The sequence below is a fragment of the Rasamsonia emersonii genome (genome assembly GCF_000968595.1).
Source record: "Rasamsonia emersonii CBS 393.64 chromosome Unknown ctg1118621760074, whole genome shotgun sequence".
Classification (NCBI taxonomy): Eukaryota; Fungi; Ascomycota; class Eurotiomycetes; order Eurotiales; family Trichocomaceae; genus Rasamsonia; species Rasamsonia emersonii.
In genome coordinates, this window is record NW_013563213.1 from 56910 (window position 1) to 78643 (window position 21734).

Below are 21734 nucleotides of genomic sequence, written 5' to 3' on the forward strand. Positions count from 1 at the left end.
ACACGGCGTACCTACCTAGGTTTGTTTACAGAGGTATATGGCGACTTGCAATTGCCAGCAATTTTTTTTTGGATCGTTATCGCAATAATTTCGGGATCTCCATGACTTCTTTTCTCGGGAACCTTATTTTTTTCCCCCCCTTTTGTGGAGCAATCAATAAATACCCTTATTGACTTGTCCTGTCCTGTCCTTATATTCGATATATCATGTTTAATAACGCTAAGATACGAGAGAGAGATTTCGAACCAGGTCTATCTCTATTCTTATTTTATTTTATTGGGTATCTTCATTTTTTCATGCATACATTAAGTATCAGGATAGGTATTAGGACACCGAATCCTGTCATTATGGTGGTCATTCCAAACCCGTTCGGCGTGTGCAACCATCATGCCTCTGATTTGACCTCCTCATCTCTGGATGCTTCCGCAATCACCTCCTCCAGCGTCTTTCTTCCAGGCTTGTCCGCATCATCGAGCGTCCACGAATACAACAGCTTGCCCGCCTGTCTCTGTCCATCATCCACACCCCCTACAGACTCGTCTCCGAGCCAGCTCGTCCGAAGAGTCAGTTCGGTCCGCGACAGATGCAGGGACAGCTTCTTGGTGCGTTGGGTGGATGGAGAGAGCGCGACGAGTTCGCCATGGTGAGCGAATGGCGCCTCCCACACCAACAGTTTATCGGATGTAGGAGTAGTAGCAGCAGCAGCTTTGGCGTTGGAGGCATTCTTGGAGATCGACGATATAAAAGTCGTTAGATCGAGCGTGATCAGATGCCGTATTACCGCCTCGACCTCGTCTTTCAGTCCGACGCGTGATGGCGGCTGTGTGTGGGGGAAGTTGGGTAGACGGATCGAGAACTCGTATTCCGTCCCCAGGGATGGACCAGACAGGTTCGTGCGGACTTTGGCATTAAAGGTGCTGGTTTGGTTGGCCATGGTTCCCGAAAATCTGGACTCGAGAGGGTCGAGGAAGTGTTTTACTAATGATTCGACTGCGGACGCATGGCCTTCTTTGCGCAACAGATCCAGGGAGGCAAACGGAGCAGCGGTGTACTCGGATTTGAGGCCCGCTGACTTGAGAATCCGGTAAAGATCCCGTAAGAAGGACCGCAATGACTGCACGTGCGAGCTGTGCTGCAGGTAGGCAAGGATCGGTCGTAGGAGTTGATACTCTGGAACAGGTCGTTTCTTCGTCGTCAGGGGAGGCGGAATCTGCGTCCGCCGCTGCAGGTTCTGTCGGTGTGCATATGACAGCAGAATACGGACGGCATGAGCGACCGCTTCGGCAAGGGTATCGTGCTCTGGAGTCCGATAGGTGACGTCCGCCTCGTCCGGAACATCGTCCAAGTCCACGAGATCGAAGAGAATTTCTTCTCCTTCGCTGAACTCGAATTGGATCAGGTTCCGCCGTGTGGTGACGCCCGAGCTGGCTAGGATGCGCGCCTCCCGAGTAAGTTCGTGAAAGAGTTCCTCCTCAAACAGTATATCTCGGGACCGCAGAATGCGGTTCTCGATCGAGTCGTCGGCAGCGGCCATGAACTGCGACAACTTTGAGCATCCAGTAACCTGGTTGTTCTTCTTCACCCGAATACGCACGACTCGGGGTCGGGATGGTGCCAGACCCCGGTCCAATACCAAACTGCCGTCGTCGGCTCGCCGCAAGGACGCGAGGCCTCGGTCGCGGAAAGTAGGCGTAGCTGCGGCCATCAGTCAGTTATTTGCGGATTTTACCCGAGTTTTCAAGACGGCTGACCTTCCAAAAACCCGTACTGCACACCCAGCGCCTGCCGTTCTCTTGGGAGTCTGCACACTTTCCAACCTTTCTCCTTCACTGCTAGCACCTCCTCCCAGTACTTGGTTTCTGCGGCGACCTCGTTCTCGAGTCGGGACGCAGCTTTCAGAAGCTTGTTGGCCGCCGCATTGAAGCTCTCCAGCCTCCATCCGCGCGCGACCGTAGTTGTATCTCGCTGAGCAGAAGCGGACTTTTCTGGGGTCTTGATGACGTCGACGTTCAGCGAGCCTAGCGGGACCTTCTGCTTCAAGTGAGGAGATATGGACGTCTCGGCCTGACGGGGCATGTGTTTCGACAGGAGGAGGGAAATGAAGTCCAATGCGAAAATCGCTTCCATGTGAGCTTGGCTGTAGGCTTGTCGTCAGCCAACTGAACTGAAAGTTTCCTGGAACAGATCTCAGAACCAAGCTTACGCCGCGAATTGAATGATCTCTGCACGACGTTTGTACAGCAGCTCATGGCGTTCGGTAGCGTCCAGCTCCGGGGGCTTCTTCTCTTCAACAGCCTTTTCCTTCTCCTCCTCCTCCTCTTCTTCTTCCAACTCGGCGCCTCGTTCTTTACGCGCCTCGATCTCCGCCTGCAAGCTCTCCTCGGTGACGTCGCGAAAGGATCCGCGCTGGGCGTTGATCTGGGCTATCCGCACGGGCAGGGTGTCTTTCTTGCCGCCTTTCTCCACCAGCGGGCGGAGAGGGAGGGTGAAGGACTCACCATCCATGCTGGCAAGAAAGAGAATTTCTTCCTTTCAGAGGAGGCGTATATACGCAGGATGGCTGGCCCGAACGTGACGGCGATCCTATCGGCCAGACGCCGGTGGGAGATGGATCCCGAAGCGTCGGTCGGCTGCTGGGCCCGAGCCATCACGTGACTTCGCGTGCTCTCCGCGTTTTCCCCGCATTCTGCATTCCTGGAAGAAAAATGATTGGCTTGCAATTAAGACAGAGACTGACGCTTATAGAACTGCAGGGATATAGTTATGGCATTGTGCTTGACTACATGGGCTTGGCGACTTAATTATGTCATGAGATTTCAGGCTTATTAATGCTGTCGAAGCATCTGTTCCTCCTGCTGAGATCTACTTAGATTTTATCTATGAGAATAGCATAGCGTTATTATTAATACGGAGTAGAAGCCAGGGGCGGCATACTAAAATCTCACGTCTCAGCATCTATGCCCACTGCTCACTAATTCCGGTTTGCTGACTGTACATCTGCTGACTGTACAAACATACATAGGTTTGATTATTACCAATGCGTCTGACTCTGACAAGCTCGCTTAGCTGGCGAGTTTACCTAGCTACATGCCTAACTAGGGACACGTACACGTAGTTTTGTTGCATTCAAGTCATACACTGTAGTCTGTCCTGGCCATGCATGATTCAATTTCGGGATAGCAGTAGTACTGTACATAATGACAGTAATACATAATCCAGAAACACCTACATAAATCATGCATGTATATGCATACATGCATATGATTACTCCGTATGTAGTTACTCCGGTATGCAGCAAATTAAGCATAGGTAGGTTATGTAGAGACCTCATTATAGTTTGAATAATGTTACCTTCCAGCTAAGGTAACACCGACCTAGATCTGCCAAGTCGGCTTCGACGCTTAGTTAGAAACTTTCTCCACCAAACAACCCCTGACAGTCACAACTTGTCACAAGATGACTTCCCCCTGGACGGAATCCTCTGACCCGCTTAACATTAAATTAAATTAATTTTAACTCGATTTGGCATTTCTTGTTGCTTATTTTCTTATTCTTGTTTTGGATGGTGAAACATGGGCAATTAGGTGGTGGCTTGTTTCTTCTTTTTCTTTCCCACTTTCTCAATTTTTCGTTTCTGTGTTGTTTTATATAATTTGAGATCTTTCTTCTCTTGTTGTCTGTTGCTGTCGTGGAGGATATATTAACTGTATACTCTGTACTAAATCTGGGATGAGATTGTTCTGTTTATAATACCTACTTATCTACCTACCTAGGTACATACATACATATTTCAAGTACATGCCTAACACTCTTTCCTTCTAAACTGTGCATATATATTTCGACATTTTCTTTCTTTAATGATTGTTTAAAAGCGCTCGTTCTTTTCAATGGCTCCCTTGATTTCTCCCCTCCTTTCGTTCTCTTCCCTTCTCGCCCTCGCAGCTGCAGCCTGCATCTCCTCCGGCGACCAGACCGCCATCAACAACGCGTTCCAGCAAGGTGGCGCCGGAACAGTCGTCCAGCTCTGCCCTGGAGCGGTCATCTCCATCTCGGAGTCGATCAGCTTCACGGCCAATGACCAGGAGATCTCGACCGAGGGCTATCCCACCGACGAGATGCGCGCCACCATCCAAGTGGCTTCGGGCAGCAATGTCAGCACGCTGATTTCGGGGAACTCGTTTGATGGCATTCGTATCAAGAACATCCAGCTGGATGGGACGAGGCCTGTCAATGGGATGGTGGTTGGTATGCTGTGATCTCGTTATGATCTCTTATTCTGTCTCAACGAGATGCTGACTGGGATAGGTGGCGGTGCCAATATCGAAATCGGTGGTGCCAGCAACGGCCAGGTTGTCTCGAATATCGTGTCCAAAAACCCCCGCGGATGGAGCTGTCTTCATATCATCCAGTCTGGCGATGACAGCAAGCCCTGCACCAATGCTACTGTTTCTAATAATGAGATCGGTCCCTGTGGTGAAGAGGGCACTAACGCAGCGGGTAATGGTCAATGGGCTGATGGCATTTCGTTTGCTTGTACCAACTCGATCGTGTCGAATAACACGGTAAGTGTTTCCATTCCTTGCCTGTTGGCTCTCACTGACGCTTATAGATCACCGGCAGCACTGACGGAGGAATCGTCCTGTTCGGCGCTCCCGGCACCACCGTAACCGGCAATACGATCACTTCTTCCGCCACCAACAAAGGCTTTGGCGCCATCAACATGGTCGACAACCTGTACGGCGGCAGCTATGCCAACGTCCTTGTGACTGACAACGTCATCACCGGCCAAAAGCTCTTCAGCGTCGGCGTTTCCATCGGCGCGTACGTCTGGTCCTTCAACGACCCGTTCTTCCTGTCTGGGCCGGCGACGATCACAAACAACAGATTTGCTGGCAATATCACGTTTCCGATTGCCATCAACGGGTGGACCGGTGGTCTTACGGTGAGATCGGTTCCTCATAGTACAGCAGTACTCAGCTGACGTAGGAAAACTGTCAGGTCACCGGCAACGATGTTTCTCAAGTCACCAAGCCCAGATCCTTATTCGCAGACGCCGTTACCTGCAGCGCTGAGATCAAGACGCTGTTCAACGAAAACGCCGATCTGGTATACTATCCTCCCGGCCTCACGGGGACCACCGACCTCCAGTCGGGATTCGTCCAGGCGACACAGAACGCAACCAACTTCATCTGCACGACCGGCCTCTTGCCCAGCGAGCAGACCTACGAAGCGAACGGACTCAATATCGTCTCCGACTCGGCCCCCTTTGCGACGCTGCACGGCGACATCGTGATGCAGTACCAGGGAGACAGCAATGTCGTCGTGTACAACACGTCAACGGGGGACTACGTCCCCGTGTGGGCGTCGGGCCACACCGTGTCGCAAGGCTGCGGTAGCCCCAGCTTGTGTCATCTGAGTTTCCAGGGTGATGGGAACCTGGTGACGTACTATAACAACACGCCGCTGTGGAGCACTGGCACGGCTGGGGTTGGGAAGACGATGAATTGCTTGAATGCAGCGCCGTGGATTGAGATTCTGGATGCTTCGGGGAAGGTGGTCTGGACCACGGCTGATTCTAGTTAGCTGCCCTAGGAGTAACATTTTAAGTTTCAGTAATAGTCCAACAGTACTCCTTCATAATGGTTGATCTTGTGCCTATGCCCGGGTTCCTCCAAGGATTTCCGATCTAGTATCCTCTGTCTCCAGAACCTGAATATCCTGGGATGAAGCCTGGACGATGGTAAAGGCTAAGATAACAGTTCCATATAGCGACTGCACAGAATGGATGTCTTTGATATTGCATACTTCTTGAAAATAAAAGTACTGATTGACTTTGTAGCCATTGTCAAACAGAGCCTGAGAGAACCAGGAGTCAGTCAGAAGATGATTGTTGGGGGATAGTTCGTTCTGTGAGTTTAGTGACAAATATGCCGTCTTGTGGGCAGTCATGTCGCTGCAAGAGATATTCGAGTTGCCCAAATATACTATCTTGTATCCATGCAGCAATGAACTGACATTGTAATGACTCCATACCTGACTGATGAAATGTGCTATGTACCTGACTGCTGCGAATCACATATCAGCCTCTCTAGTCTCGAAAGTCAGCAAGATGGAGTTCCAGCGTCCATTCAAGGCGATGACATGCAGATGGACGACGGATGATCGACATCGCTGACCAAGAAAGTGAGGGCTGAGCTGTATGATCACACTTGGGCTTACCACCAACACCATTTCTTTGATTATTCGCACAAGTGGAGAAATACCACGACTAGGAGGACATCCTTAACGCTCCTGCACCTGCACGAGATCTCACCCTCGTGGAAAATGCCACCATCTCGGATCGTCCCCCGCTTCGTCAACATCACCAATCCCAAAGAATTCGGTATCTCAGGCAAAGACCCCGCCGTGCGTTCCCATGTAACCCGCTACCAATGGCAGAGCCACCACGCCAGGAAGGAAGCAGCTAGGAAAAGGAGACGAGAGCAGTTTCTCCCGATCCGGATAGAGTTGGATTGCGCTGCGCTGAATCTGAATGCTGAGATGAATCCGTCAGAAGAGGATCAAGCTTCGCACGCGGTATTGCAGCCTATTCCTCGCCTGCTGGGCGGGTTTCGGGTTGATCTTTTTCGATCGTATCCTGTGTGGAGGCCGGTGTTTGCACCTCTTGTCGATTATTGTGCGTGTTGTCTTTAAAGATATATCTACTGTACTGTATGTACATGTGGCTACTGCTAACCTTCTACAGACCTTACGACAATGGCCGTGGATATTCCCGAGCTCGACCAGCCCGGTAACCGTGGCCTGCTTCGAACGAGGTGGTTTCCCCTGGTGATAAGCCAGCAGGCCTTGTTCCTAGTGATCATCCTGCTTGCGGCGTCAAATTACGTCTTCGTGAACGGTAGTTCTAGTGCTCTCAGACTGGATCTTCTGCGGCTGCGATACAAAGCGTGCAGGCCATCAATGAAGCCCTTGCCCAGCAAGGCGAGGTTCCGGACGACGCACTCATCGGAGCAGTGGCCAAGATGGCCAGCTACGAGGCCATGTTCGGGACGCTGGATACTTACAACCTGCATATGCAGGGCCTGGCCCGCATGGTCAGTCTACGTGGGGGGCTGGAGTCGCTGGGCCTGGACGGTCTCCTTCGCCGAATAGTCATCTGGATTGATCGCAATGCGGCATTCCTTAATGGGTCGTCGCTCTACTTCCCTGGGGCGACCTTTGCCCCGGGGGTACCGCTTCCTGATCCAAACCCCGGTCATTTCCTTGGCGCGTCCTAGGTCGAGATCCTCGCCTTGCGTGTTTGTCTCAGTTCAATGAGAAGCGATTTGTCTGGGAGAAACCTTGATAATTGTTATGATGCAAGCACTTGGAATTGTTCTTCATCTCCACATCTCCGCAGAGATTAGATACTCCGTAAATCTCGATGGATAATACGAACAGCGATGATTGGTCAATACCTAAGCTTATTCATTGCCCGCTTTAGTATTAAATCCAGACGAGCCAATCAGCAGGTTAAAACCAATCCACATTCCTTACAAAGTTAACGCAAGGAAACTTTAAAAAGTGAGTTTAATGGAATGCTCTGATTGGCTGGGGAAGAGCATTTCCGTTTTCGGATTACATGCATACAGCATACAGCGCTTTACTCCGGAGTATGATCTACTATTCCACATACAGATAACGCATCCTGAGTTAAATTTGAGCCAAGGTAACGTTTCGGTCAAGGTTCATGTATGCGAAGCGCTCTGTTTCTAGATTAGGCGTTTGTTCAGATGCCGAGGGTATGACGGCATTAGAACTACATAGAGGTATAGAGGTATATAAAGAGGGCATCTATCCCAGAGTTGTGAGAGTTTTCCAACTCAATTTATTGAATTCTCAGAAAGGATACTTACTTTATACTTTACTGTTTCAATCAAATTGATTGCCTGTTACAATGGCCGCTCTCTCAGGAAAAGTCGCCCTCATCACCGGCGGCGCAAAGAACCTCGGCGCCGACATCGCCCGCGAACTGGCCAGCGTAGGCGCCAGCCTGGCCCTGCACTACAACTCCGCCAGCACCAAGAACGACGCCATCAAGTTCGAGGCGGAGCTGAAGCAGAAATACCCTTTGCTCAAAGTCGTCTTTTATCAGGGGACCTGACCACCGCGACGGCGGTCAGCAAGCTCTTCCAGGACGTCCTGCGGGATTTCGGGAAGATCGACATCGTGGTCAACACCATCGGTAAAGTCCTCAAAGCCCATTACGCAGATTAGTGAGGAGGAGTATGATACTATGTTTGCGTGAGTGCTGCCATAGTCTTTTTTATATATATGATATAGAAGCTGAGCAAGACGGTGCAGGATCAACTCCAAGGCAGCATTCTTCATCCTCAAAGAAGCTGCTATCCATGTCACCGACGGCGGGAAGATTATTACCATCGTTACCGCGCTGTTGGGCGCTTTTACGGGCTTTTATACTTCGTATGCTGGGAGTAAGGCTCCTGTGGAGCATTTACGAGGTGCGTTCCAACTCAAATAAGGACTTCGTTGTATTTAATCGATCTGCTTGCTGATTGATTCCATCAGGGGCGTGTGCAAAGAACTGCAATCCCGACGGATCAGCGTAATGCTGTGGCACCGGGGCCGATGGATACGCGTGAGTGCATCCATACATACCTACATACCTTACAAAGTCATACTTAGTCCACTGATCACTTTTTTTTCCAGCCTTCTTCTACCCCCAAGAAACCCCCGAAGCCGTCGAGTTCCACAAGTCCAATGGCATGGGCGGCCGGCTCACCCTGACCGGCGACATTGCGCCCATTATCAGGTTCCTCTGTACCGAGGGGGCTTGGATTACTGGGCAGACGATCTTTGCGAATGGTGGGTATACTACGAGGTAGACACTACTCGGTAGTAGACCTAGTCAGGGTTGGAGATATGTATGTACTTGAGGAGGATGTGCGTGAGGGGATTGGTTTTGTTTGTTTTGGCTGTGGATGTGGATAGGATAGGGCTTGTTTTGTTGAGTGTAGGGTTTGAATGAAAAGATTGTATTAGATTGAATGGATGTGTGGTGAAAAGGGTATAATGTAGTCTATCTATATCTTTACACTGTCCTGCTGTATCTCTGAACTGAATAATGTCCCTGCTATATCTCTAAGACTGAATAAGGATTCTAATTTGATGTTTGTATGGCACGTCGAGCTGGTCTGCTTTTGTCCAGTCAGCTGATTCTCGAGATGCCACCTGATTTCCTTACTCCAGTGTAACACGTTCACGAATCAATGCAGGCTGATATGACTATACTTCCAAACTGTCCCGTATATACAGTACATCTGCGCACAGGTTTATCTACTCCATGCTCCTCAAATTATCTGCAACCCGGAACTTAGCCCCCGTCTTCGCTCTGACCTCGTCCACGTCGACGCCCGGCGCCAGCTCGGTCAGCGTGAGTCCACCGTTGACGCGGTCGACTTGGAAGACACACTAATCATCGAGTCAGCGAGCGAATCTCAATCAAACAGCACGAGACAGGTTGGGACTGACCAGATCAGTTATGATGGTACTGACTACCCGTGCCCCCGTCAGAGGCAGCGTGCACTCCTCGAGGATCTTGGGCGACCCGTCCTTGTGGTTGACATGCTCGGTAGCGACGACGATGCGGGTCTCGTCTGGGTTGGAAACCAGATCCATTGCTCCGCCCATTCCTTTGAAGACCTGTATATCCATCGGTTAGGGAATGAACCTGTCGTTGTTTTATGGGTATGGTGTTTTTTCCTACCTTTCCTGGAATCATGTAATTGGCCAGATCACCGTTGGCGCTGACTTGCAGTGCCTGTGAAAATTAGCGATCAGTCACGACTGTAAATTCTCTTTCTCATTGTCTTTCTACTCACCCCCAAAATCGACACGTCGATGTGTCCTCCCCTGATCATCCCAAACGACTCGGAGCTGTCAAACGTCGACGCGCCCGGCAGCAGAGTGACCGTCTCCTTGCCAGCATTGATTATGTCCGGATCGACCTCGTCCTCCGTCGGGTAGGGACCCATGCCCAGGAGCCCATTCTCCGACTGAATCCACACCTTCACGTCCGGCGACAGGAAGGACGGCGCCAGAGTCGGGATGCCCACGCCCAGGTTCACGTAGTAGCCGTCCTTGAGCTCTTTGGCTGCCCTCCTGGCAATCCGTTCTCTCCGAACAAGGGCTTCTGGCTTGGCTGCGTCCTCCTTTGTCGGTTCGCCAGCAGCGGAACGCGTCTTCCTGATTTCGATATGCTTCTCCTCCGTAGCGGGAACAATCCGATCGATGAAGATGCCGGGCAAGTCGACCTCGTCGGGTGCGATGGCTCCGACAGGCACGATGTTTTCTGCCTCGACGATCGCCAATCGAGCGGCTTTTGCCATGAGCGGACTAAACGCTTTTGTCGCGTAGCTGTAGTCCCTCTCAGTGATTGCTGTCGAGAAGTTGGACTGTGTTGGATTGTGTTGGATTGTCTGGCTTACCGGAATACGCAGTTCCCAGCTTCGTCGACCTTCCAAGCCCTGAGGATGGCCACGTCGCCTTTCAGTGCAGTCTCCATGTTGTATTTCTTCCCGTCGAAGACTCGCGTCTCCCTGACTGGGCCCTTTTCTAACGTGATAGTGCCGGAGCCGTCCGCGGCTCGACCAAGTCGGACGGGAATGTCGCCCGTCTGGACGTATGTGTCTGCGTCGTCAGTCAGTACGTACATTACACCACAGTACAGTACAGTCAAAAAAGGGGCTGACTTACCAACACCAGTCGGCGTGTAAAAAGCCGGAATCCCAGCCCCCGCTGCCCGCAGCCTCTCCGCCAGCGTGCCCTGCGGACACAGCTCGATGGCAATCTCCCCCGATAGGTACTTCTTCTCCAGATCCTTGTTGTTCCCCAGATACGACAGGATGCATTTCGCGATCTGCCCGGACTGCACGAGCGACGCGAGCCCGGCGGTGCCTGCGCCGGCGTTGTTGGACACGGCTGTTAGGTTGTTTAGCGAGTTGACGCCTCGGCGGCGGATGGCTGCGATGAGGGTTTCTAGGAGAAGTCAGCAGGGCAGATTCAACTTGTCAAGGGTTTGTTCCGTTGGTTGGTACCTGCTGTCCCGCAGAGTCCAAAGCCCGAACTCAAAACGACAGAACCGCTCTTCAGATCGGCTACGGCGTCATCTGCGCTCTTGTATAGTTTGCTGCCACCTCTCTTGCGCTCCGTCACCTGATCTGCTGGCCGTGCCAGGAACGTGACCGTCGTCGTCTGGAACCGACGGATCGGTACCAATCGGGCATTTATGCTCTTGCTGCTGCTGCCTCTTCCTTTTGAGAGTAATATCCTGCATTGCGATAAGAAGAAAGTCGAGGTAGTGGTGGTGGTCCCATGATGAAATGGGAATGCTTTGGCCATGGTTTGTAGTTACTGCCGTAAGTTGGTCGCAGGTCTAAAAGTGTACTGTACATGCAATGCCATCGAACGCTATATAAGTATGTGCTGTACTTAGTTATAACTGCAGCTAGACTACGGCCCTCTGGGCTACCTACCTATTTATTGTTGCTCTACCTGTCTACTACGGAGCTCGGTTCGGAAATGCGGTCGTTATCCGCTCGAGCGATCGGGCAATCCCCGCATTAAGTGGAGTGCATTAATTAATTACGTAAAGCAGCGGCTTTAACCAGTTAACTAACTTAGTTATATTTATCAGATGACAAACTCCGAGAGTATTGCTTTACAGTGCTTTATTTTTTATTTTTATATTTACAAACTGGCTCATAATCGTCTAATTTATGTACAGATACATATGGTTCCCTGCTACAACTTCGCCCCCAACCCGGAGCAAAACTCGTCCCTCGTCCTCCCCCGATCGCCTCGACGATCCGATCGACCATCTCCAGCAGCCAGATGCTCCCCTCGTTACTCGCCAGCCATTCTCCGCCTTGGATCTCCTCCCTCGCCCTCCGCCTTGTAAGTTCCGTCTTCGTAGGCCTTCCTCAGGCCAAAAATGTGCGAGACCACCTGCGGACCAACCCCTGTTTGCGCCCGGAGACAGGCGACAGCCACGATGGAGGTCAGCACCCGGCCGACTTTGGCGGGGACTGCCCCGTTGGGTGGTTTTTGCGGGTCCGAAAAGAGATTGCCGTATTCGCTTTCGAGGATGTGAATGGGCAGGTCTGGATGCGACAGGGCCAGCTTCTCGACTAGCTTCACCTCGAACGGCCGGTAGATGGAGTTCCATAGCGATTGGCCTCGTTCGAGAACTGCTGTGATGTTGTCTGGTCTCAATGAGCTGCAGATATCAGCAAACATAACTTGTAAAAGACTGTTGAGACTGTTGACGGAAAACCCTACCGACGAGGTTGCGTTGCCAATGCGCTGGTGATTTCGTCTGGTAGACCAGCCCGAAATTCGCCCAAGCAGTTGATTGTGCGTGGTATCTGCGAACACCATCAGAAAAAAAAAGAAAAAAAAGAAAAAAACAACTTGCTATAAACTAGGTCAAACATACCCCATTAAACCCAATACATTTCAGACCAATCTCTCTTATCAACTCAGCCAGATAAACCGCCTCTTCCTTCGTCTTCTCCGACGAAGCCAGCTTGTGCAGCTGAAGCAGCGATTCGGGCGAGTTCATGGTCATCGTTGCTGCCGTCTTTAACAAAATTAGCATGCTATCAGTGAAAAAAAAAAGAATAATAAACAGAATGTAGAGTCCTACAGCAGCACTGAACCACGCCTTGAGCCCGACATTCCGTGGCTCGGCCTCCTTGGCTATGCTCTGGTACACGGCGTAGATCTGGGGAGGAGCAGGCACGGTGCCTGCCCGCGCGTGCGGAGCGTTGATCAGCGCTTTCAGCGCGGGAGAGAGTTTTGACATGGTGCTGGACGGGTATACAGATTGCTGAAAGGAATTCCTTATTGAAAGATTGGAAGTATAAGATCAAGTATTGAAGTTGTTTGGGCTGGTAAGTTTAGTTTGGCTGTGCGGGCAGCCTCGGCGTTCGGCCGGCGAATGCTTGGCGGTCAGCTGCTGACTTGCCTAGTTGGGTAGGTCTGTATGCACATACCTCCAGTCTACTCCGTAAATTCATCCAGTACTCTCTACAGCAGGCAGTATTAGGCTAAAAAATTATTCTATAATTTATGACTCTATTTTACTGTGTTTATCGGCATTTCTTTGGCGAAAGGACATGCCGACCGGCCGCGCCGATGCGCCGCGAGTCGGGCCTCGCCTGAACGGCAAGTTCCGCTGTACCGCGCGCCACACAAATATCTAGACCTCGCTGGCGACCTTCCAATTGCGGGACAAGCTCAAGGACACGCTGCGTGCTCCACATCCACGCTTCGTCTGGGGTAATAGACTAACAGCTGGTGGATGATCGGACTCTCCCCGCAAACAGGCGTGCAGGGCCAATGGCGACGAGCTGCCAGCTTACCCCGCGTTTTGCTCCACGAACGTGGAATGGGATGAATAGAAGATGAAAGTGTCAGTAATAATATCCTGGGCAAACCTTATTTTATCTGACTTCCCTTTTTTATAGCTATATATAAACTTGGATTGAGGATATGAAAGGTCTCTAAATCCTCTGTTAGAGTCTGAGTGTCTGTTTTTCTTCCGTGCTGTCAAGTTCGACATGGGAAGCCCACCTCCCACTTCCTCCCCCGACAAACAGTCCAAACCTGGCCAGTACGTCGTCGACGCCGAACATGTCGACGTGGCCGAGAAAGGCGACGTGAAGATGCTGGACCCGGATGAGGGATTGACGGAGGAGGAGAAGGAGCAGAGCGTGAGTGCTGCACGCAACCTTTACTCTCACCAAGCTAACAGACGCAGCACCGGAAATTGCTGCGCAAGATCGACCTCAGAGTCGTTCCGATCCTGTCTTTCCTTTATCTCTTGTGGTAAGGAGTGCAAACACGACGTCAATGACTACGAATCACTTCTCACTTGGTTATAACTTATAGCTTCCTCGATCGCACAAATATCGGCAATGCCAAGCTCGATAACCTGCAACAAGACCTCCACATGAGCAATAGCCAGTACAATGCCGCGCTCAGTGTCTTCTTTGTCTCGTACGCCCTCTTCGAGTCGGTCAGCAATGTCCTGCTCAAGAAATTCACCCCCAGAGTGTTTATTCCCACCATTATGGTCATTTGGGTATGCATCTTTCCCTGCTGAGGGCTGATTCGAGACTGACGACTCCAGGGCATCTGTATGACCTGCATGGGTCTGGTGCACAACGCAGCCGGTCTGATCGCCGCGCGCTTTTTCCTTGGTCTCGCAGAGGCCGGCCTCTTCCCCGGCGTGAGCTACATCATGTCCTGCTGGTACAAGCGATCCGAGCTGGGTGTCCGCGTCGCCATCTTCTTCTCCGCCGCCGCGTTGGCTGGCAGCTTTGGCGGACTGCTCGCGGCCGCCATTGCCGATATGAGCGGTATCGGTGGGAAGGGCGGTTGGGCCTGGATCTTCATCATCGAGGGACTCGCCACGGTCGTCATCGGCGTGATTGCCTTCTGGATCGTGCCCAACTTCCCCGAGGATGCCAAGTTCCTGACCGAGACCGAACGGCGGCAGGTCATCCATCGCCTTGCCGTCGATCACCAGACGAGCGTCGAGCCGGAGCAGTTCCGATGGGCATATTTCTGGCAGGTTCTGCGCGACTGGAAAACCTACACTGCCTGTGTGATCTACGGGGGTGTGAACGGGGCGCTGTACTCTTTTGCGCTGTTTGTGCCTACGATCATTAATGAAATGGTGAGCATACCTCCCAAAAATTCCGAGACAAATGCTAACGTTGACTAGGGTAACTACTGACCAAATGGCTTGTAATTATCCTGGACTAACGACTGTAGGATATAAATCGACTCAGGCACAACTTCTCAGCGTTGCTCCGTACGCCGCCGCCGCCCTTCTGACGGTCACTGTCGGCTTCATCGCAGACCGCACCCGGCAGCGAGGCATCTGCAACATCATCGTGTCGCTCTTGGGTGCGATTGGCTTCAGCATGCTGCTGGGGTGTGACCACCCTGGAGCCCGGTACGCTGGCACGTTTTTCGGAGCCATGGGCATCTATCCCGCCTTGCCAAACAGTGTCTCCTGGATCAGCAATAACACGGCAGGTAAGGATGGTGATTCCTCCATCGATCTGAGAATCAAGCTCACGTCGAGCAGGAACGTACAAACGAGGCATCACCCTCGGCATCATGGTGGGCTGGGGCAATTTGAACGGGATCGTCAGCAGCAACATCTACAACGCGAAAGACGCCCCCACTTCTTTGTCGGACACGGCGTCGTGCTGGGATACCTGGTGCTGTTCCAGCTGGTTGGCTCGATCGTCCAGTACGCGCTGTTGCGTCGCGAAAACCGCAAACGACGCAGGGGCGAACGCGATCATGTCGTTGAGGGGCTAGATGCAGAAGGAGTACGCATGTTGGGTGACCGACGGCCAGACTTTGTCTACACATTGTGAGATCGAAGTTGAGGCTATCTGTGGTTCTTCACATGCTATCCTCATCAGTATGAGTGATATGGCGTATACTGGGCATAATCTAGAGATATCTCGGTGATGAACTGTGGTGCTGCGTAAACTGAATGATCTCCAGATCAGCACATATTGCATACATCTGGACCAATAGCACGCAGCTAACATTGCACGGGCATTAATCTCAACAACGCAATAATTAATGCAATAATATTTAATGTCAAGAGTACATATTGACTCGCTCACCGATATGGCCATCACGTGGGGCCTCGTGCTGTCCCGCACTAGGCCCGTTACGGACAGCGGGATGCATTCGCCGATCTGGCGAGTCTTCGTTGGCTTCATCCTGCAAGGGAGTCTGGCCTGTCTTCGTTTCTTTTGTCTTCGATATAAATATTTGCATCTGGTTGTGCCTCTGACCGTTTTTCTTATATTCCTTTCCCATACTCGACCAATTGCGCCGGTGCCTCAGCATTGCCGCCATGCCTGCCAGCTAGGCCGATAAGCTCGCTCTGACGTATCCAGCTCCGCCGCCGCTTTCTCTCACCGGAACGCCCCCCCCACCACACAGCGCTTCGCCCGCCTGCTCATCTCAACTTTTTTTCTCGCTCTTCTGAACCAAATCTCGCAGATATTCACCTGCTTCAGCTCTCGTCTAGTTGCTGTCAGCGGGACCGTCGTCGACACGATGGCTTCGTCCCAACAACCTCCCGTTGAACCCGCCAAGAAAAAGCGCATCGCCGTGTTGACTTCGGGCGGCGATGCGCCTGGTATGAATGGCGCTGTGCGCGCCGTCGTCCGCATGGCCATCCACAGCGGCTGTGAGGCCTACGCCGTCCACGAAGGTTACGAGGGTCTGGTCAACGGCGGTGATATGATCAAACAGGTCCACTGGGAGGATGTCCGAGGGTGGCTCTCGCGAGGAGGCACCCTGATCGGCTCTGCCCGCTGTGCCAGCTTCCGCGAGCGGAGAGGCCGTCTCATGGCGGCTAAGAACATGGTTCTCCGTGGGATCGACGCTCTGATCGTCTGTGGAGGAGATGGCAGCTTGACGGGTGCCGACGTCTTGCGTGCCGAATGGCCCGGCCTGTTGGAGGAATTGGTCGCCAAGGGCGATTTGACCGAAGCTCAGATCAAGCCATACAAAACGTTGAACATTGTTGGTCTGGTGGGATCGATCGATAACGACATGTCGGGCACCGACGCCACCATCGGCTGCTACTCGTCTCTGACCCGGATCTGCGATGCCGTCGACGACGTCTTCGATACCGCCGCCTCTCACCAGCGAGGCTTCGTCATTGAGGTCATGGGTAGACACTGTGGCTGGCTGGCTCTCATGTCTGCTATTAGCACTGGTGCGGATTGGCTCTTCATTCCGGAGATGCCGCCTCGTGACGGCTGGGAGGAGGATATGTGCTCGATTATTATGAAGGTTGGTGCTTGCTTGTTCGACACGCCTAAGAATTCCTGCTCACGGTTGATAGAACCGACGACGAGGCAAACGACGAACCATCGTCATCGTGGCCGAGGGTGCGCAGGACCGCAATCTCAACAAGATCACTTCAGAGAGAGTAAAGGATGTGCTGAGCACAAGGTTGGGTCTGGACACTCGGGTTACGGTTCTCGGTCATACCCAGCGAGGCGGTCCCGCGTGTGCCTACGACCGATGGCTGTCAACACTTCAAGGCGTCGAAGCTGTTAAGGCGGTCCTGGAGGTCAAACCGGACTCGCCGTCTCCCGTCATCGTCATCCGCGAGAATAAGATCGAAAGGATGCCTCTGATGGAGGCGGTGAAGATGACCCAGGAATGCGCGTCCCTGATCAAGGCAAATGAGTTTGATGCAGCCATGAACATGCGCGACCCCGAGTTCAAAGAGTATCATAAAGCGTATCTGAATACGACCACCGCCGATCATCCCAAGATGCTCGTTCCAGACGACAAGAAAATGCGGATTGCCATCATCCATGTTGGTGCCCCCGCCGGTGGTATGAATCCTGCGACTCGTGCCGCGGTCGCTTATTGCCTGACGCGAGGCCACACTCCTCTTGCCATCCACAACGGTTTCCCGGGCCTCGTTCGCCATCACTCCGACAAGCCGGTGGGTTCTGTGCGAGAGGTGCAGTGGCTCGAGTCGGACAACTGGGTCAACGAGGGTGGATCGGAGATCGGAACGAACCGAGGTCTTCCCTCTGAGGACATGGAGGGCGCCGCCAGAGCGTTTGAGTTGTACAAGTTCGACGCCCTGTTTATCATTGGCGGTTTCGAGGCGTTCACCGCTGCGAGTCAGCTCCGGAAGGCCCGTGAACAGTATCCGGCCTTCAAGATCCCGATTGTTGTGCTGCCGGCCACCATCTCTAACAACGTTCCCGGGACGGAATATTCGCTCGGCAGCGACACCTGCCTCAACACGCTTGTCACCTTCTGCGATGCCATCCGCCAGTCTGCGTCATCCTCCCGGCGTCGGGTCTTCGTTGTCGAAACCCAGGGCGGCATGTCCGGATACATTGCCACGACTGCTGGTCTGGCTGTCGGTGCCACGGCCGTGTACATCCCTGAGGAAGGCATCGACATCAAGATGCTGTCTAGGGATATTGAATTCTTGCGGTCCAACTTTGCCAGCGACCGGGGCGCAAACCGGGCGGGCAAGATCATCCTCCGCAACGAATGCGCCTCGGAAACTTACACCACCCAGGTGATTGCCGACATGATCAAGGAGGAGGCCAAGGGTCGGTTTGAATCGCGGGCTGCCGTGCCTGGTCACTTCCAGCAGGGCGGCAAGCCGTCGCCGATGGACCGGATCCGAGCTCTGCGTATGGCGATCAAGTGCATGCAGCACATCGAGACTTACGCCGGCAAATCCAAGGACGAAATTGCCGCTGACGAGTATTCGTGCTCGGTGATTGGTGTCAAGGGCTCGCAGGTGCTCTTCTCGCCTATGGGCGGGCCAAACGGACTCGAGGAGACCGACACTGACTGGGCCAGACGACGTCCGAAGAAAGAGTTTTGGCTCGAGCTGCAGGGTCTTGTCGACCTGTTGTCTGGACGGCCCAAGACCGGGCCAGGTGCGCCGACTCATGCGGGAGAGGGTTGGACGTGTTTTGAGAGTACGTAGCGCTTGAACAATTTAAATTGAATGCATTTACAGATGTGTATGGAGTTTATGATTCCCCTCATGTATGTTTCTCATGTGTGTTTGACTGTTTTTCTTTTTTTTATTATTTTTCTGTAGCTTTCGGGTCGATACTTACAATCTATTCTCAACAATACAGGCAATACAGGATGATAGATTTGTTGCAAAAGAAAAAAAAAAGACGATATATGAAGGACAGCTGGGATAAAGTTACGATGGCCGACGGTGTCAATGTTATGTCTTATTACGATAAACGATACTAGGCTTGAAAATACAGTACAATCATGTTCTTAATTTAATATCTACGTCCGGCAATGCTACAAGGAATGGCATGACACTGGCCTCTAGCTGGGATCCTATGACATATAGCTTATGTATGACACGTTCGATAGGACTTTCTGATTTTTCTATAATAGTCAGTAGTCAGATTTGATGACCTGCTAGGTAAGAAGTTGTCGTCGGTCACTAGCTCGTCTGCCCTCGCTGCAGTCATATTCGAAATAATTCGTATCGTGGATAAGCATCATGGTTTTCCACCAATCTAGCCCTCGTTCTTACTTAATTAGTGCCGTCCGAAAAGCCCTGAATCAAGCCTGAAGGTTGAACGGAACGGACGGTTGGTTATGCAAGCATCAGCGGCCAGCAAGGGTGTGGTGTCTATCCTATCCTATCCTATCCTATCTCGTTCCTACGGGGTACACGAGTATTACTCCGTACGGAGTATTAGGATTAGGGGGTAGAATTGAATAGCTGTTTGCCTTTTTTTCCCTTTCCTTTCCCGCGGGAACCGACATCTTAGACAACATGGCAAACGACGACCCCTATAGCCGGAAAGAAAGTCCTGTCTTACAGTGAATAATGGTAACCAACCGATCAACGAAGAAATGAATACTGACAGTGAATCAAATCATATCATACCAGACCATTTCTTTTCTTTCTTGCTTTCTTCCCTTCCGTACTCTCTGTACTCTGTACTACTTACTACTGGCCAGCTAATAGTTAATGATAATAGCCACTCTTTAGAAAATTACCCGGAATGTGACACTTTTTGAAGGAAGTATCCGCTGTTTGCAGTGAATTTAGAGGATTATGTCCAATAACAATAGTTAACTGCGCAGGATCTTTCCTTCCGGCAGGTTCAGGGTTCTTCCTTTCTTCACTAGGTACTGTACTGTACAGTACCTCGCTTACAGCCAGCCCTAATTCTAATTATAGTGACTATTAATTACGGAGTACTCCGTAATAAGTAGTCACTGTTCTAGGTGTTCTGTTCTGCTTCTTGCCCTTCTTGCCCTTCGGCTAGGTACCTAGGTTAGGTAGGTATATTAAGCCCATCTTCTCTCCCGCTTGGCTGGCTGTCTTCTCTCTTCTCTCATCTTTCTTTCTCTACTTTCTTCTTGTACCCAGACGTGCTCTGGGTCTTACGTCAGCCTTTTTCTTCTTCCTATATAACTATCCCTTCCTTCTTCTTATTTATTTATTGAGGTTGGATTATATATCGATATTGATATTACTAACTCCTCTTCATATTCTTTCCTTCCTTGTTGAAACTACTGCACATTTATATTTTTATTTATTTTTTCCCCTTCCTCTCGAAGCAAAACTTCTCTTTTCTTTTCCGGACAGGATAGGATCGAGAAAAGCCTTATTATACAAACGCAACGAACCCTCACAGCTTCCCTGGCATATATATGGACAGACAGGGAGGCTGACACTGACTCACAAGCACGCCAATAATCCCCTATGGACCACTGGTCGCTGGGATGGGATCCTGAGATGGGGATGATGGAGCCGTTTCCTGTGCTGTCGTCGGAAGTAAGTCAAGTCATGAAAGTCATGAAAAGTCAAGAAGCAATCGTTTGTTGGCACTGGTGGCATGGTTAACAGTGCATATCTGTCTATAAGGGTGCCCCTTTTTTTTCTTTGTCTGTTAGCTTGCCCTGGACCCTTTTCAGAGCTCTTGTGTTGCCATGCCTGATCGCATGAGCGGTATGATTTTCTATTCGACACCTGACACCTTCTACATGTTCACAACTCCAGCACCGGACGGAGCGACAGGGACTCTTGGTCATTTCGTCGCGTAAAACTGGAGCTGTGCTGGTGCCCCCGTGCCCTCCTCGGTTTTGAGGTCAGGTCTCTGTGCTCCTGCGCGAGTATTTATATTATTTCCTCGTGCTTGCTTGCTGCCTCCCACCGAAGCCAAACGAACCTGCGTACAGTACATAAGCTTCGGGCTGCATTACAGATAGACATGAGATGGCTTTTCGAGGAAACAAATGATCTTGGGAAGACTATGGAGATGATATCTATAGAAGGTAAGAACCCTAAATTGTGGACCCATTCCCTCCTGATGATTAAAGATGGAATACTTCCTTCGATGCGACCGCGCTGAAAAGTTCAAAGAGGCTGACTGGATGAATCTCAAGCACAATTTCGTTCGCTATGCTATGTCACAAAGTGAACAAGATTGTGCTAATCCCGCGTGCGAAAAGCTTGGCTCGGCGTACTACATGCAAAATGTGTCCTCCACAACTGCATTTCTCGTTCTTACTTCGCCAAAGAAAGACATATATACCATCGAAGAAAGACGGTTTACGATTGAAGACGATAACTCCAATGTGTTTCTTCCCGAAATCAACTGGACTCATATCAGGAGATTTCTTGCTCTTTTAAAGGAGAAGAAATTCCGCGATATGGGAACAAGATATCCGATCGACGCAAGGCAATCCTCGCATTCAAAAAGGTTTCTCACCACGTTATCGAAGAGGCGAAACTGGTTGTGTCTACTAACAACAACGACGTCGCCTCTGACGTGATCACCTCTCAATTCGGAAAGTCTGCCAGCGGAATAGTCATCATCAGTGCTCACGAAGATCCAAACTAAGGAGACTGAAGTAAACAGTTGGACCCCCGTAGCGAAGCTCGCACTTCTTTGGCGACAGAATCGATCGTTGGAGTCATCAGCAGTGGCGATGTTAAGCAACTTCGACCTGATGTCACCAGCAGCGCTGGCAACAATCCTAACTGGAAACCGATGTCACCAGTTATATCCTAATAACAAAAGCTTGCTTTTGTGACAGAATTGTTGCAGTCATCAAACAGCAGCAGCAGTGGTAAGAAACTTCGACCTATT

At 51.3% G+C, this 21734-nt stretch overlaps 8 protein-coding genes across 8 annotated transcripts; 4 read left to right on the forward strand and 4 right to left on the reverse strand.

Annotated features, from left to right (window-relative positions):
• Positions 1-385: 385 nt before the first annotated feature.
• T310_3643 (RNA polymerase II mediator complex component SRB4) lies at positions 386-2505 on the reverse strand (the record flags this gene model as incomplete). The annotated part of the gene is made up of 3 exons (XM_013473471.1): positions 386-1695; positions 1752-2137; positions 2204-2505. The coding sequence occupies 3 exons, from the start codon at positions 2503-2505 to the stop codon at positions 386-388; spliced, it is 1998 nt and encodes a 665-aa protein (XP_013328925.1).
• Positions 2506-3887: 1382 nt separating this feature from the next.
• T310_3644 (uncharacterized protein) lies at positions 3888-5583 on the forward strand (the record flags this gene model as incomplete). Its single annotated transcript, XM_013473472.1, has 4 exons — positions 3888-4245; positions 4306-4562; positions 4610-4942; positions 4987-5583. 4 exons carry the CDS (start codon positions 3888-3890, stop codon positions 5581-5583), a joined length of 1545 nt encoding a protein of 514 aa, XP_013328926.1.
• A 741-nt stretch (positions 5584-6324) lies between these two features.
• T310_3645 (uncharacterized protein) lies at positions 6325-7277 on the forward strand (the record flags this gene model as incomplete). Its single annotated transcript, XM_013473473.1, has 3 exons — positions 6325-6676; positions 6746-6828; positions 6918-7277. The coding sequence occupies 3 exons, from the start codon at positions 6325-6327 to the stop codon at positions 7275-7277; spliced, it is 795 nt and encodes a 264-aa protein (XP_013328927.1).
• Positions 7278-9336: 2059 nt separating this feature from the next.
• T310_3646 (3-oxoacid CoA-transferase) lies at positions 9337-11400 on the reverse strand (the record flags this gene model as incomplete). Its single annotated transcript, XM_013473474.1, has 7 exons — positions 9337-9471; positions 9532-9702; positions 9767-9820; positions 9882-10416; positions 10488-10689; positions 10756-11037; positions 11097-11400. 7 exons carry the CDS (start codon positions 11398-11400, stop codon positions 9337-9339), a joined length of 1683 nt encoding a protein of 560 aa, XP_013328928.1.
• Positions 11401-11904: 504 nt separating this feature from the next.
• T310_3647 (Conserved mitochondrial protein) lies at positions 11905-12865 on the reverse strand (the record flags this gene model as incomplete). Its single annotated transcript, XM_013473475.1, has 4 exons — positions 11905-12277; positions 12340-12425; positions 12497-12640; positions 12707-12865. The coding sequence occupies 4 exons, from the start codon at positions 12863-12865 to the stop codon at positions 11905-11907; spliced, it is 762 nt and encodes a 253-aa protein (XP_013328929.1).
• A 1053-nt stretch (positions 12866-13918) lies between these two features.
• Positions 13919-15453, reverse strand: T310_3648 (uncharacterized protein; the record flags this gene model as incomplete). Its single annotated transcript, XM_013473476.1, has 3 exons — positions 13919-14796; positions 14834-15134; positions 15169-15453. 3 exons carry the CDS (start codon positions 15451-15453, stop codon positions 13919-13921), a joined length of 1464 nt encoding a protein of 487 aa, XP_013328930.1.
• Positions 15454-16158: 705 nt separating this feature from the next.
• On the forward strand, positions 16159-18754 carry T310_3649 (6-phosphofructokinase; the record flags this gene model as incomplete). The annotated part of the gene is made up of 4 exons (XM_013473477.1): positions 16159-16902; positions 16955-18575; positions 18617-18645; positions 18701-18754. 4 exons carry the CDS (start codon positions 16159-16161, stop codon positions 18752-18754), a joined length of 2448 nt encoding a protein of 815 aa, XP_013328931.1.
• Positions 18755-20344: 1590 nt separating this feature from the next.
• Positions 20345-21417, forward strand: T310_3650 (uncharacterized protein; the record flags this gene model as incomplete). The annotated part of the gene is made up of 4 exons (XM_013473478.1): positions 20345-20416; positions 20557-20590; positions 20821-20916; positions 21005-21417. 4 exons carry the CDS (start codon positions 20345-20347, stop codon positions 21415-21417), a joined length of 615 nt encoding a protein of 204 aa, XP_013328932.1.
• Between the last annotated feature and the right edge of the window lie 317 nt (positions 21418-21734).